The sequence below is a fragment of the Bombus vancouverensis genome, chromosome 2 (assembly GCF_051014615.1).
Source record: "Bombus vancouverensis nearcticus chromosome 2, iyBomVanc1_principal, whole genome shotgun sequence".
NCBI classification, from domain to species: domain Eukaryota; kingdom Metazoa; phylum Arthropoda; class Insecta; order Hymenoptera; family Apidae; genus Bombus; species Bombus vancouverensis.
In genome coordinates this window covers 13,056,140-13,069,849 of record NC_134912.1, presented here as the reverse complement: position 1 = coordinate 13,069,849, position 13,710 = coordinate 13,056,140, and the positions used below count along the sequence as shown (strand labels likewise).

The window sequence follows — 13,710 nt, the reverse complement described above, 5'->3', positions numbered from 1 at the left end:
TATGAAATGTTGATCGAAAATGAAAGGAGCTATATAGCACGTTCTTCTTTGCAGCCGTTTGACAAATGTTACATCGGAGCTACACCGGAACTGGATGAAGAGCGCGTGTTTTGCGGACAAATGAGCGCGATTTATCTGTTCAGCGAAGCTCTGACGACGCATCAGATATGCGCTATGCATAGACTGGGGCCTGGATATAAGGTACATTGAGTTTAGAAACATAAAACTTTGCATAGATAACAGGCTTGAAAAAAATTCTTCCATTAAACTTTCCTTCTTCGTTCGTAATTATGGATACATGTTCTAGCTAAATATGAATTTCTTTTAAATAGAATTTGCGCTCTAGTAATTCAAAATATAGAGAATTAACATAAAAGCAGATTATAATTGTGAAAGAAATTCCTTTCACGTATTTTTTCATGAAGATCTTTAATTTTCTCTGATACTTTCTCCGTGTTCTTCACAAAGGCATCTGGAACTCGGATTTATGTAGATTCATTAGATATTCAACATTCCGTGTTCCCATTCCCGTTCTGTTCACAGAGTCAGTTTCGTTTTGACAACGAGTGTTACCTGAATCTGCCTGACAATCACAAAAGGGTGAGTGATGAGCCGGAGCTCACGAGCATGGTGGACCAAAGTATGCAAACTGTAAGCATTTTTATTTTCTTTTTCTCCCGTTTACATTTGATTTGCACATTGTTTAATCACTCTGTTACTGCGTTCGAGTTTCGTCAGAGGTAATTACCCCGATTATCGACCATCACTACGAATATCTTTTCCCCAGAACGTCACGTTCCGTTGGACGTTACTGCGATTCATAACGTTTGTATCTATCCATTGCATAATTTGCTTCTATTTGTGGATTTTTCTCTTTTTCGTTTATTACACACACGACTCGTTACTCATACGAGCCACAATTTTCTGTTTTGCCTGATGCTTTCTTACGATGTAGGCCTATAGCAAGACCCTGATTAATTTATAGCCTATTAAACAGTTAAGTTTTTTCATAAATCTGTCTGTTTAATCATTTTGCTGTGATGTGTGTATTTTCGTAGTAAAAGATTTTTCATAGGTTGTACGGACGAACATATACTAAGTTATACCTGTCATACTTTAGTTAGTGTTTCTTTAGTAGGCTGCGGATGTTTATTCATTTATGAGAATTCTAAATATGCAAATATATGTAAAATATCCGAAAGTAAAAGTTAAGGAACAAATCACTGTTTAGGATCAGAATATGAATTTGTATAAAAATCTGCAGTCTAGTTATTAGCAATGGACACTGCGACTAATGGATATCCTGAGTTTGGAAATTGTTTTAAGTCCGTAAGCGTCCCTCTGAAGATTTAACACAGCCTGTCTGACCTAAAATCACGTACAGTTCGGTTTATGATGTGTGGCACGTTTGTCCATTTAACATGTAGATATTAATTTAAATAGTTATGAAAATTTACTTTGAAAGTCTACTTTTCTACTTTTTAATTTCCAATATTAATCTATAATTGAAAATGACAAATTTCCACAGGTAATCATATTCATTTCTGTTTGGTAGGCTTTCAAAGATAAATTGTGACTTGTTGTAGTGGAATGATTTTACGACATGCAATTAGAAAGACACATCGACGGTATTAACAACGCTATTTTATAGGTGCTTTACGATGGTAAGCTGTCGAATGCGATTGTGTTCATGTACAACCCGGTAGCAACGGATTCTCAACTATGCTTGCAAAGCGCACCGAAAGGCAACGTCTCCTATTTTGTACATACACCACACGCCCTTATGCTGCAGGTATGATATCGAACACGCTATACTTGTAATTAAATAAAAAAAAAAAAAAAGATAGGACGCTCGGAAAATGTCATTCATCTAGCAGTCTTTTTTTTTTACAAATTTTCATGTAAAAGCATTTTTCGCTGTAAGGCACGACGTTTTTCATATCGTAAACGAATGACACAAAAATTGAATTTTTCCCTATTAAAATGTTTTTAATCTTTTATGTTATTTTATAGTTTAATAGTTTGAAATATTGAAAAGAAAATAACTTCTAGTTAGTAGTTTCTAGTAGAAAGAAAATAGTTTGAAATATTGAAAAAGGAAATAACCCTAGTTTCAAACATTCAACCTGGATACCAATATAAAAAAATACTTTATAATTCATAAAAAATAAAAATTCCAGTGATTTACACTCGAATGCAGGCTGTCTCTTTGATACAAAAATTTAAAAGTGTTGCTTTTCTGAGCGTCCCAATTTTTTTGGTCCTTTTTTATTTTGCAACCGAATGTAGAACATCGAACTTGGAAAACATGCGAACATTTTACTGTCTATTTGTAGGATGTTAAAGCTGTCATCACGCATTCCATTCATAGCACGTTAAACTCGATTGGCGGCATTCAAGTGTTGTTCCCTTTGTTCTCGCAACTAGATATGCCTTACGATTGCATAGCGCCCAACGATGTTAAACGAGACCCAACGTTATGGTAAATATCTACCAAAACTCTTCACATCGAAATTTTCGATGGAACAAGTATTCGGCTTGTATCATAGCCGAATCATGTTTCTCGATCATATAACACGACAACTTGAATTTTAGTTCGAAACTGTTGGGGTTTATTTGCGATTTGGTGGAGAGTTCACAAACCGTTCAACAACACATGGTACAAAACCGTGGCTTTCTAGTGATCAGCTATATGCTGCAGAGAGCGAGCAGAGACCATCTAACTACGGAAGTTCTCGCGTCCTTTTTGGAGCTCACGAAACATCTGGTTACCTGTCTCAGCGCTAACAGCGACTTGTTATTGAAACAGGTATCGATTTAGTCATTAGTTTAGTACTCGTACGAATTAGAATTAAATTAACGTTAAGAGTAATTAGCGATAAGTTGGATGAGAGGTAGAGATCATTGAAGGTAGAATGGAACTTTCGATGGAAATCGGAGTTCAGTTGGGTCCAAGTAGATTTACGGAAGTAAGAATGGGCAAGCTTAGTTTGCACGAAAGTAATAAAATACATATAACGTATATCGTAAATGTATTTGTACTAGGCGAATACACATCGTTTATCAAAATTAGCTAAAATAATTCATCTTTGCATCCATTTATAATTTATTCGATAATTTTAGAATAATATTTTCTAATTTGATCTATTGAAGATACAATTTTGTGTAATGAATCATTCATGAAATTTATTTTTTTCATCCTTTTTCACATAATTATTCATTTTTACCCATATTTTATAGGACGAATTATTTTAGCTAACATATCTTAAGAATTCAACATAAATTTTAACTCAATTAAATTGAATTAAAGCATACTACCAACTCTACTACGAGACATATGGTTACTCTCATAATTAGAAAATCACATTGTGTTATTAGGGTTTGTATCTAAATGTAATAGCGTAGGTACATTTAAGCTCCCTAGTAAGTTCATCATTGAAACAGTCTAGCGATTTCTCCCATAAAAATTTCGTATGTTATGATACATTTACGTAACTATTCCTCGTTCTCCATTCTCCTCTTTTTGTTTTACCCACGATACAGTATACAATAGCATGAACGAAAGAACTATCAAACGCAGTTCTAGCGTATTATAATTTACTCTCTCTCTCTGCCTACTCCATATATAATATCTGTTGCAATAGCTTGTACGATAAAAACTGCTCGTAGATGCTCTGTATGTTATATGCTATTTATAACGTATGTGTACATATTTTCGTTCATTCGGGTTTGATCCGTTCACACACAATGCATTACGATTTCAAGCATGTACTATTTATACTTTTTCTCATGGAAACGACATTATGCTACCCGAATCTTTGGATCGCATGCAATCTACCGACTTTTAGGCTTCCTGATTTCATAATATGGCTACGCAAGACTATATATTTTTGTTCACACTAAATATTTGCTTCCATACGAGAATCTATCTACTTCTATTGTTTTTTGCAACGCTGAAGAATATTATTATTCTCTATTTGCTGTCTGACCGATCTGTCTAAGTTTCTATTTCGAAACGGTGCTACATGAGAGCGTACTTACTGACAATTTTGACTTTTCGTTCGAATCTACAATACTTCGCTTCATATCCTTCTATCGAGGATGCCTATCGCCTTCAGGAAAGCTGTTTCATTATTTTCTTTCTATACGCAAAGTTCAAATATTGGGACATCCTTTTCTCGCGGTGAACAGCTAAATCATGAAAGAAAGGAAGACTTCTATCTCAATATTTGCTTATAAAAGTATATTTATATGGTCTGAAATATCAAAAATTAATATTAAAATTTATAATTCATATACGTCCTGTGGAATATTGATTGGTTCTGTGATTTTTATGTAATTTTTCAATTTGTCTCAATATTGCCTTCAGAGCTACCAAATTCTCAATATTGATTTTTCGATGCATGAATGTTTGACATGAATTGTCATCTCTATTCTCCTCAATCTACTTTTCTTTTTAATAATGTGTCGCAAACTCTGTACGATGAATTTATCGGCACTCTCAGTTTCTTTCTTATTTTCAAATTTCCCTCCTATGTATTTTCCATTCTACGGTATACATATATACCCTGCTGCACAGTTCTAAATGTTAAGTTCCTATTTTAAATTCACCATAACGAGACTGTATGCTCGATATAACGAGCAAAATATTATTATCCGCTGGTACGATTATTTAATTTCCATCCGTATCCATGAAACTGGAGAAATGTATCTAAGAAGCAAGAACAAAAAGACCACGTAAACAAATAAGGAATACATAAAAGTCGGCTAGATTGGTGTGTCCGAAGAACAGGCAGATCCATGGTGATGTAGTTGTTTTACTTTTCATTCCTAACATGGCAGCTATTGGACCACGTACTTTTTAATGCCGCTCTGTGGATTTATACACCGGCGCCGGTGCAAACGCGGCTCTATTCGTACTTGGCCACAGAGTTCCTCAGTGACACCCAAATATATTCAAATGTAAGGAGAGTCTCCACAGTATTACAAACAGTGCACACGCTTAAGTACTATTACTGGGTTGCCAATCCGCGAGCGAAGAGTGGAATCACACCCAAAGGACTTGGTGAGTAATTTTGAATACATGGAAATATGTATTTCCATAGGGTTCGATAGGTTATGGCGGATTTATGACGTTTTCGATTCATTGCAGATGGGCCGCGACCTCAACAGAAGGATATTTTGACAATACGTTCTTATATTTTGTTATTTCTGAAACAACTTATTATGATCGGGAATGGAGTAAAGGATGACGAGTTGCAGAGTATTCTGAATTATCTGACGACAATACACGAGGTATAATGCTCGTAATTGATTGTGTAAAAATGCTTTTGATGACATAAAGTTTAACCTTAACCTTTGATGAAGGATAAGAATAGAAAAATAAAAAGAATTAATTTTGACTTGTCTTTGTTTCTGTATGTCTGTTACTTACGTTTGTTTCTCGTATTGTTTCGAATGTTGAAATAAAGAGTATTAAAGTTTGAAAAAAGAAGCTTTTTGTTTCAAATATTATAATAATAAGAGTAAGTTTGTTGATCCCGCCAATAATGTAATTTATATCTTTTCACAGGACGAAAATCTACACGATGTTTTGCAAATGCTTATATCATTAATGTCGGAGCACCCATCGTCGATGGTTCCAGCTTTCGATGCGAAGCAAGGCGTCAGAACGATTTTTAAGTTATTAGCGGCGGAAAGCCAATTAATACGTTTACAAGCTTTGAAGTTATTGGGATTCTTCTTAAGCCGCAGTACACACAAGTAAACAAATTCAATAAATTAATTAAAAAAAAGCAAAGTATTTATTTGATAGCTATTAAGATTCATTTTTTGAATTCCAGACGAAAATATGATGTTATGAGCCCTCATAACTTGTACACATTATTGGCCGAAAGATTACTATTGAACGAGGAGACATTGTCACTACCCACCTATAATGTTTTATACGAGGTACTATTTTCAGTAAAAATTTAACTAATCAATTACTATTCTAATTTATACAATATCCTTTCAGATTATGACAGAGCACATTAGCCAACAGATCCTTTATGCCAGACACCCTGAACCAGAGTCCCATTATCGTTTAGAAAATCCAAGTAAATCATCAAATCAGTTAATTTAAAATGATAGGATTATAAATCTATATAAAAGCATATCTCATGATATTAACAATTACATACATAATTGCAGTGATTCTAAAGGTAGTAGCGACGTTAATTCGACAATCAAAGCAAACGGAGCAACTGTTGGAAGTGAAGAAGCTGTTCCTCTCGGATATGACATTGCTGTGCAACAACAATCGAGAAAATCGTCGAACTGTTCTACAGATGTCTGTATGGCAGGAGTGGCTAATAGCCATGGCCTACATTCATCCGAAGAACACGGAAGAGCAAAAGATCTCGGATATGGTGTACTCGTTGTTTCGTATGCTTCTGCATCATGCTATAAAACACGAGTACGGTGGATGGCGAGTGTGGGTAGACACTCTGGCCATCGTGCACTCCAAGGTAAATATTCTAACATTGTGGACAAAATTAAAGACAATTCCTACGGTAAGATTAACGTTGCACTGTTCCAGGTATCCTATGAGGAATTCAAGCTTCAGTTCGCTCAGATGTACGAACATTACGAGAGGCAACGATCAGATAACATTACGGATCCCGAGTTAAGACAGCAAAGGCCAATCAGCACTATCTCCGGTTGGGATCAACAACATTCAGGGAATAATGGATATAGCAAACCATCACCCTGGGGCAATCAACAGAACCACGAAGTGCAACATGTAGAAAGGAATTACAAGGTTGGATATCAAGTTTTTTTAGGATTAAGCTATTTATGGGGCTTACTATGTTAGTTAAACTCGTGTTTGAAGATTCTGCGGTTTAAGAAATGGAAAAAGGGAATAGATATTTACATGGCCGAGAAAGTAGGAATATTTCATCCTACTATTTTCTGTAGATGACGAACAAATATAAAATACCTTCTTGAAATAAATGATATATAAGCACTAGAACATCAATTGTACTATGTCATGATAACTAACTCCATCTCCAGGAGTTCGATGCAACCGAGAGCAACGACCGTTTGGAAGAGTCCTGCAGCTGCGACTTGAACTCGATAGACAATACTGAAAGTGATGGCAGTCCAGCGATCATCAAATCGCACAGCGAAACCCTGGACACTGCTCAGTCGAGCGAAGCGATATCCCTGGACTCCAGACTGAGTGACAAACCAGAAACACCGACAACAGCGCGTGAACTTCATACGGACACGCCGACAATTCTCGAAGAAGGAAACAGCGATGCTGTCTCTATTCCAACGACTCAGGAGACCAGCGAAGCGATATCAATAGAGAGCTCCAGTGATTTCTATAGCGAGGTTCATAAGATCGAAGGTTCCAGCCCGGATTCCTTGGCGGTGCAGGAAGTCCTGAAGAAGGACGACGATCCTTCAGAACAGAAATCACAGGAGGAAATCGTCTCTCAATTATCTCCCGTTGAAAAGATGGAGGAAAGTGTACAAACTAAACAGGAAGACATTGAACAGATGGAAGAAACAGCATCGGTATCTCAAGACAATACAGATGCGTCCGGTACTGGTGTTTCTAGCGTACAGAAGTCGCAAGATGATGAAACTGAACCTGAAGGTGAGGTTGAAGCTGAAGCTGAAGCAGAAGCCGAGGCGGAGACCGGAGTTGAAGCTGAGGTTAAAGCTGAAACCGAAGTCGAAGCTAAGGTAGAAGCTGAGGTTGATGCTGAAACCGACGTTGAAGCTCCTACAAAACAAGTTGATGAAACGTGTAAAGAAAAATCAAACGTGGAAGATAAAGTCACTCCCAGTGATGAGATTTCTTCTGACGCGGCAGAGGCTTCCGAAAAAATGGAACAGACTAGCAAACAGATAGTAGAGGAAGATTCCACAGACGTTGTTGTTTCAACGGAACAGATTGATTCGGAATCAGTGCTACCTATTTCCTCCAGCGAGACATCAGAGCCATTGACCATCAAAGACATCGAGAAGCTGCAATTGGAGAATGATCGAGAAGTGATCGACAGCGATACCTCAGAAGCGTATTTAACACCGACGGAGAACCAAGACAATTTGGGTGATATAAAGTCGAAGGAGACGGATAAAATTGACGACAATGTTAACGAGGACATTGAACTCACGGAAAAGACAAGCGTCGACATTGAGAATAGCGTTGAAAACGATACCGAGGAAACCGTGAAAGATTCCAATTGCTCAACTAGCGTAATAGAAAATATCGAGACCGGTAAGACGAAGGTAGATGTAGAAGACAAGAAAGTGGAAACAGTAGTGACTAGTGAGTTAAGTAGTGAGAAATGCGCCGTGAACTCTGTAACAGAGGACAAAAGTGCTGTTATTAATGATAACGAGGAGAAGGTAACTGAAAAACATTCAAGGGTGCCGTCCACTATTTCTACTAACGTAAGTGATAATCAGTCAGACATTCCGGTGAGAACTGAAACCGAGGTAGAAGTAACAGATAGTGTTTGTAGTAATAGCGATATTCAAAGTTCTGTAGATAATGTGACGCAAGTGCCAAATCCTAAACAGCAAATTCCAACAATATCTACGGTCTGTGATGCAAATAAAAATATGCCCGACGGTGTGCCTCAAATCGTTAGTTCTACAGTGGTTGCGAGGGATAATTCGTTATTGAATGATTTAACTCCGGATCACGTAGATGCTCATCGCAGATCCAGCTTACCAGCTGTATCCACCGAGACAACCACCGATGATAATCTAAACAGTAACGAACCTCCTTCTTTACCCGTACCCTTGCGTAAAACATCGTCGCCACAGAAACGACCAAGGAGTGCCTCAACGTCCACGCAAGTGGATCCCAATCATTTCGGTGAGAATTTCCATAACATGTTTATTCTTTGCTTTCTGTTACCTAATTATTAGATCGTGGATGTTTATGAAAATTTATATTTTTGTGAATACAATTAATTATTTTCGATATTGTAGACCTTTGAGTTTCCATAAATACATAAACATTCGCAGTTTACTAATTATTTAATCTATTATATATCATGTATTCAGCACATTATACAAAACTGTTGATATTTATTATAGAATCAAAACGATCGAAGCAAGGTAATCCTTCTACAAGACCAATGTTTAGTCCAGGCCCGACTCGTCCTCCTTTCAGAATACCAGAATTCAAATGGTCTTATATACATCAGAGATTACTCTCGGATGTCCTCTTCTCGTTAGAGACAGACATTCAAGTCTGGAGAAGGTACATAAATATCTAATTCTACCATGTACTATTAGTTGCAGCAATATTTCATTCACGTTTTTTTTAAAAAAACACGTCACACGTTCATTAGTATGAAATCTTTCGAATCAAGGATTAATTAATTTATTTTATTTCTCTATAGATTTACATCTTTTATCAAAAAATGCAAATAACTGCATGTTTACAATTTTAAAAAAATTTTAAAGACGAACGAATTTATTACTCGACTCAATATAATAATAAACTTGCGATACAATTTATTGCTAAATTCAATATTCCACTGTGTTCCAGTCATTCGACGAAGTCAGTGTTGGACTTTGTAAACAGCAGCGAGAACGCAATATTTGTTGTTAATACTGTTCACCTAATTTCGCAACTAGCTGACAATCTTATAATTGCCTGCGGAGGATTGTTACCGCTTCTAGCATCGGCGACCTCACCAAATGTATGTATAAACATTTTTCCATATTTTTCCCTGATTTCACATAGAAGAGCATATCCCAGGTGGAAAGTTCATTTTTCACGGATTCCTTTTTTTAATTGGTGCTTGGATATATTCATAGAGCGAATTGGATGTAATTGAACCAACTCAGGGGATGCCAATTGAGGTAGCGGTTTCTTTTCTACAAAGACTAGTCAACATGGCTGATGTACTTATCTTCGCCAGCTCTTTAAATTTCGGTGAACTGGAGGCTGAGAAGAATATGTCTAGTGGCGGTATTCTAAGGCAGTGTTTAAGACTGGTTTGTATTTATCGTCCACGTAGTATTTTTCGTTTCTCAAACAGATACATCACTATTATACCACACCGTGTAATTCGAATTTCATGAAAAGCTCGTTTTCTGTGACATTTATATATAGTTGAAGAAATTAATTCTTTCTGTGAATATCGTAGAATGTCGATAGAACAAACAAATGGAGTGAGATTATTGAAAAAGACCATATTAAGTGTTTTCGATCCATATTTCTTAGATTCGCTGTTATCAGTGCGCATCCTGATAAACGAAATTCCTTACATACATTATTATATACACAAACACTAATCGATGAACTTCGTCTTTTGGCATTTTAATATATTTCCCCTGAGAGTAAAAATTAAGGTTTCTACACGACTTTTATTATTGATTTTCAATGTATCTCCTCTCATATGAAAGACGAAGTTAATTAAAATTCTATTATAATAGAATTATCATATAGATTGTGCTTCGCATTAATTTTTTTTATCTGTATATACATATTGGTGTTTCATAGTGTCATAACATATAAACTACCTATATAAAAATTTACGTATAAAATTATCACATGTTTCGATCCAAAATCAAAAATATAATTATCTGTTGTAATATACATATTATAATTCTCTTGAATGTTGATATCTGAAAATAATAAGGAATCATATACTTCGCGTAAAGAAAATTGAAAGCCACACTCACTTTAACACTATCGTAGTCTATATTTTTTATCAATAGAAATAGTTCTTATATCAGCAGTGTTTTAAATAGCCATAATATTTTTAGTTCTCCGTAAATGTATAACATAGAACTTCAACATGTATGTGTACACTATATGTTTTTGTTATATTCATCTGATGAAATGCTTCTATAGGTCTGTACATGTGCCGTTAGAAACTGCTTAGAGTGTAAAGAACGTGGCAGATCGTACAGCATGTTAGGTCGACAGATTGGTTCTAGTAATAAATCACAGCACATACAGTCTCTTATACGTGGAGCTCAAACATCACCCAAGGTATGTTTCATCTGATCGAACTTAATTTATCTAGAGAAATGTGTTATTGTCATCGATATTGACAAGTTACATATCATGTACTTATTCGAAGCCGTATCGTATAGAGAATAGCATTCACAGTGATCCGTTAACATCGGTTACCAACGGTCAAGTAAAGTATCGTCTCTATTTTTGTAGAACATAGTGGATAATCTGGCACATCAATTAAGTCCTGTAAAAGATCCAGAGAAATTACTGCAAGATATGGACGTGAATCGCTTAAGAGCTGTGATATACAGAGATGTTGTAAGTATTTAGAATATTTCGCGTGTCATTCATTCTGCTACACTCTTTGTATTATTTCCCATCGAATTATATTTTTTTGTCGTTAAAAAATTGTTTAGATTTAAGAACATAGTTGTTCCTCATTTCAATTATATGTCGAAAATTTTCTTAAAACATTAAATTTTTTCTGACTGTATTCAGGCATAAAAAATTCGATGACTTCAACAGGGTTAATAATAAGAATAGTAATATGTAGATATTACTAATAAGAAGCACGTTTTCCTTTCTTTATTTCAGGAGGAAACCAAGCAGGCCCAGTTTCTGTCCCTCGCTATAGTTTACTTCATCTCTGTACTAATGGTATCAAAGTACCGTGATATATTGGAACCACCAATATCACAGCGGCCACCAAGTCCAGTTCAAACAATACAGACTAATGGTGCTAGTTTAAGACCAGGTAGCCCTTCAGGTAAAGTATACACTATTATCTTATTAAACAATCTGTTTACACTAAAATTATACAAGATTTGGAGAAACTTAATTGATAAACGTAAACACATGATGCCTAGTAAAAGAGAAATAAACAATTCTTTAATATTACTTTATCCAGGAGCATTGTTTTCATTGTAGGATTTATTCTATTTAAGCGTTGAAATGCTTAATGCTACATGTAACTAAATTACGCAAAAAATGATCTAATTAGAATTTATGGAGGTGACTATAGATCTTGCTATTTGTAGGAACTTTGTACGGATTTTAGAAAAAACGTTAGTAAAGAACATGAAAATCTTTGAAATTAATGTTGACATTAATATATGCGTGTTCTATTTCGAATACGTATGTGTTGCCTCTAACAAATTTTACATAAGAAATACTAATTGTTTGTTTAAAAAAGATTAATAGTAATAGTATCAAATTATTACTTCAAAACTCTTACATGTCAGATATATATTATCATATTTTCTGATTATTATATTAAATAAGAAAACTTATTTTTTCTACATTTTAAATGTGACATAACATTATGGCATGATTGTTATTGTTAACAACTAAATGAGCATATTTCCCATGATATTCATATTTCGAAAAGAACTATATTTTTTCGAATTTAAATGTAATTTTAATTCAACAAATATAGGATACAAAGAGATACATAAGAAATTATCATTACGATAAAAATAAAATTAAACCAAATCAAAGTAATTGGACAATTGAAAAGTGAAATAATAGATCATTTTGTGAATAACACGAATATATATGCAAATACGTAGATGCTGTGGAACACTATGCACTTTAATTGTGTAGCAGCAAATCGAACAGCACATTACACTGAATAGAGCGCATGTCGAATTGCACTGTATGAATTATTTTTCTATGTATCTGACAGTGAGAGTTTTGATGTTTGTCGAATGCATTAGCACTCTTTCTGTTCGGTTTAGATATATATATTATTTAAATGTCGCTATTATTTTATATTATAAAACAAACAATTTATTTGTGTAAAACAAACTCAAAAGATGTTGACCATAAATGATAATGAAACAAGGTAACATACATCAACTACGTCTGTTGAATGTTTCTTTAGAAATAATTGGATGTTTGACGACATATATCATTTAAATGTTCTATTTCGATAATATATGTTATATTTGAACTATGCGATGCTCCTAAAGTTAGTATCTTACACTTTCTTATATAATTCAGTAATTTAATTGTTCTTTAAAAAAAACTGCAGAGTTTCACATTGTATTCTTTGCTGAGTTTCACTCTGTATTATTATCTCGTATATATATTTGAATTAAAAATCTTAAACGAGATTTTAAATCTGTATTTGAAAATGATCGATGAAAATTACAACAGCGAGAATCTTGTTTTTATAATAATTGAAAAGTCTCTGTGACAATAAAAATTAGCCTTAATACGATATATTCAATTGAATAAAAAAAATAATGGTAATTGTGAGCAATACGAATGAACTACATATCTGTCTTAATGTTACACCTGTGGTATTTATCTTAGATATATATTATAGTTAATATCCGTTTTAGAAAGGATTGATATAGATAACGTTTCGAGTACTAAAGTAAAAAGACAAACACTCTAAACAAATTATTAAAAAAAATTAAAGGAAATCCCAATTAATTATGACCCTATTTAGATGTGAAATATTACTATCTCCCAACGCTAGGGCAATTTGGAAAAATTACACGCTTTTTTAAGAAACAGAGAGAAACCCAGTAGAAAGACTAAGGGATAGTGACACGTTCAGATAATTAAAAAGATCAAACGCATGACAGAAACACGGAGGGCATATGGTCTCGAATCGTGGTAATGTGGTAAATGTGGTTCCTCAGCAGATGGGAATGGTGGTGGAGGAGGGCGGCCCCTGTTTCCACAGTGGTCTCACCACGTGTACCCACAGTTCCTCC

At 34.8% G+C, this 13,710-nt stretch overlaps 1 protein-coding gene across 4 annotated transcripts in view; it reads left to right on the top strand.

Annotated features, from left to right (window-relative positions):
• rg (A kinase anchor protein rugose) overlaps window positions 1-13,710 on the top strand; it is a 413,962-nt gene that overhangs the window by 312,036 nt on the left and 88,216 nt on the right. For 3 of the 4 annotated variants that reach the window (XM_076627446.1, XM_076627441.1, XM_076627429.1), the window contains exons 9-27: window positions 55-201; window positions 544-651; window positions 1,652-1,792; window positions 2,337-2,482; window positions 2,596-2,809; window positions 4,813-5,065; window positions 5,153-5,295; window positions 5,573-5,763; window positions 5,844-5,952; window positions 6,017-6,098; window positions 6,193-6,509; window positions 6,581-6,802; window positions 7,057-8,881; window positions 9,106-9,271; window positions 9,563-9,716; window positions 9,835-10,014; window positions 10,877-11,017; window positions 11,195-11,302; window positions 11,579-11,750. In XM_076627446.1, the coding sequence (XP_076483561.1) occupies window positions 55-201; window positions 544-651; window positions 1,652-1,792; window positions 2,337-2,482; window positions 2,596-2,809; window positions 4,813-5,065; window positions 5,153-5,295; window positions 5,573-5,763; window positions 5,844-5,952; window positions 6,017-6,098; window positions 6,193-6,509; window positions 6,581-6,802; window positions 7,057-8,881; window positions 9,106-9,271; window positions 9,563-9,716; window positions 9,835-10,014; window positions 10,877-11,017; window positions 11,195-11,302; window positions 11,579-11,750 (4,819 nt within the window). The remainder of the gene's footprint in view (window positions 1-54; window positions 202-543; window positions 652-1,651; window positions 1,793-2,336; window positions 2,483-2,595; window positions 2,810-4,812; window positions 5,066-5,152; window positions 5,296-5,572; window positions 5,764-5,843; window positions 5,953-6,016; window positions 6,099-6,192; window positions 6,510-6,580; window positions 6,803-7,056; window positions 8,882-9,105; window positions 9,272-9,562; window positions 9,717-9,834; window positions 10,015-10,876; window positions 11,018-11,194; window positions 11,303-11,578; window positions 11,751-13,710) is intronic. The other variant, XM_076627439.1, reaches the window with a different exon arrangement.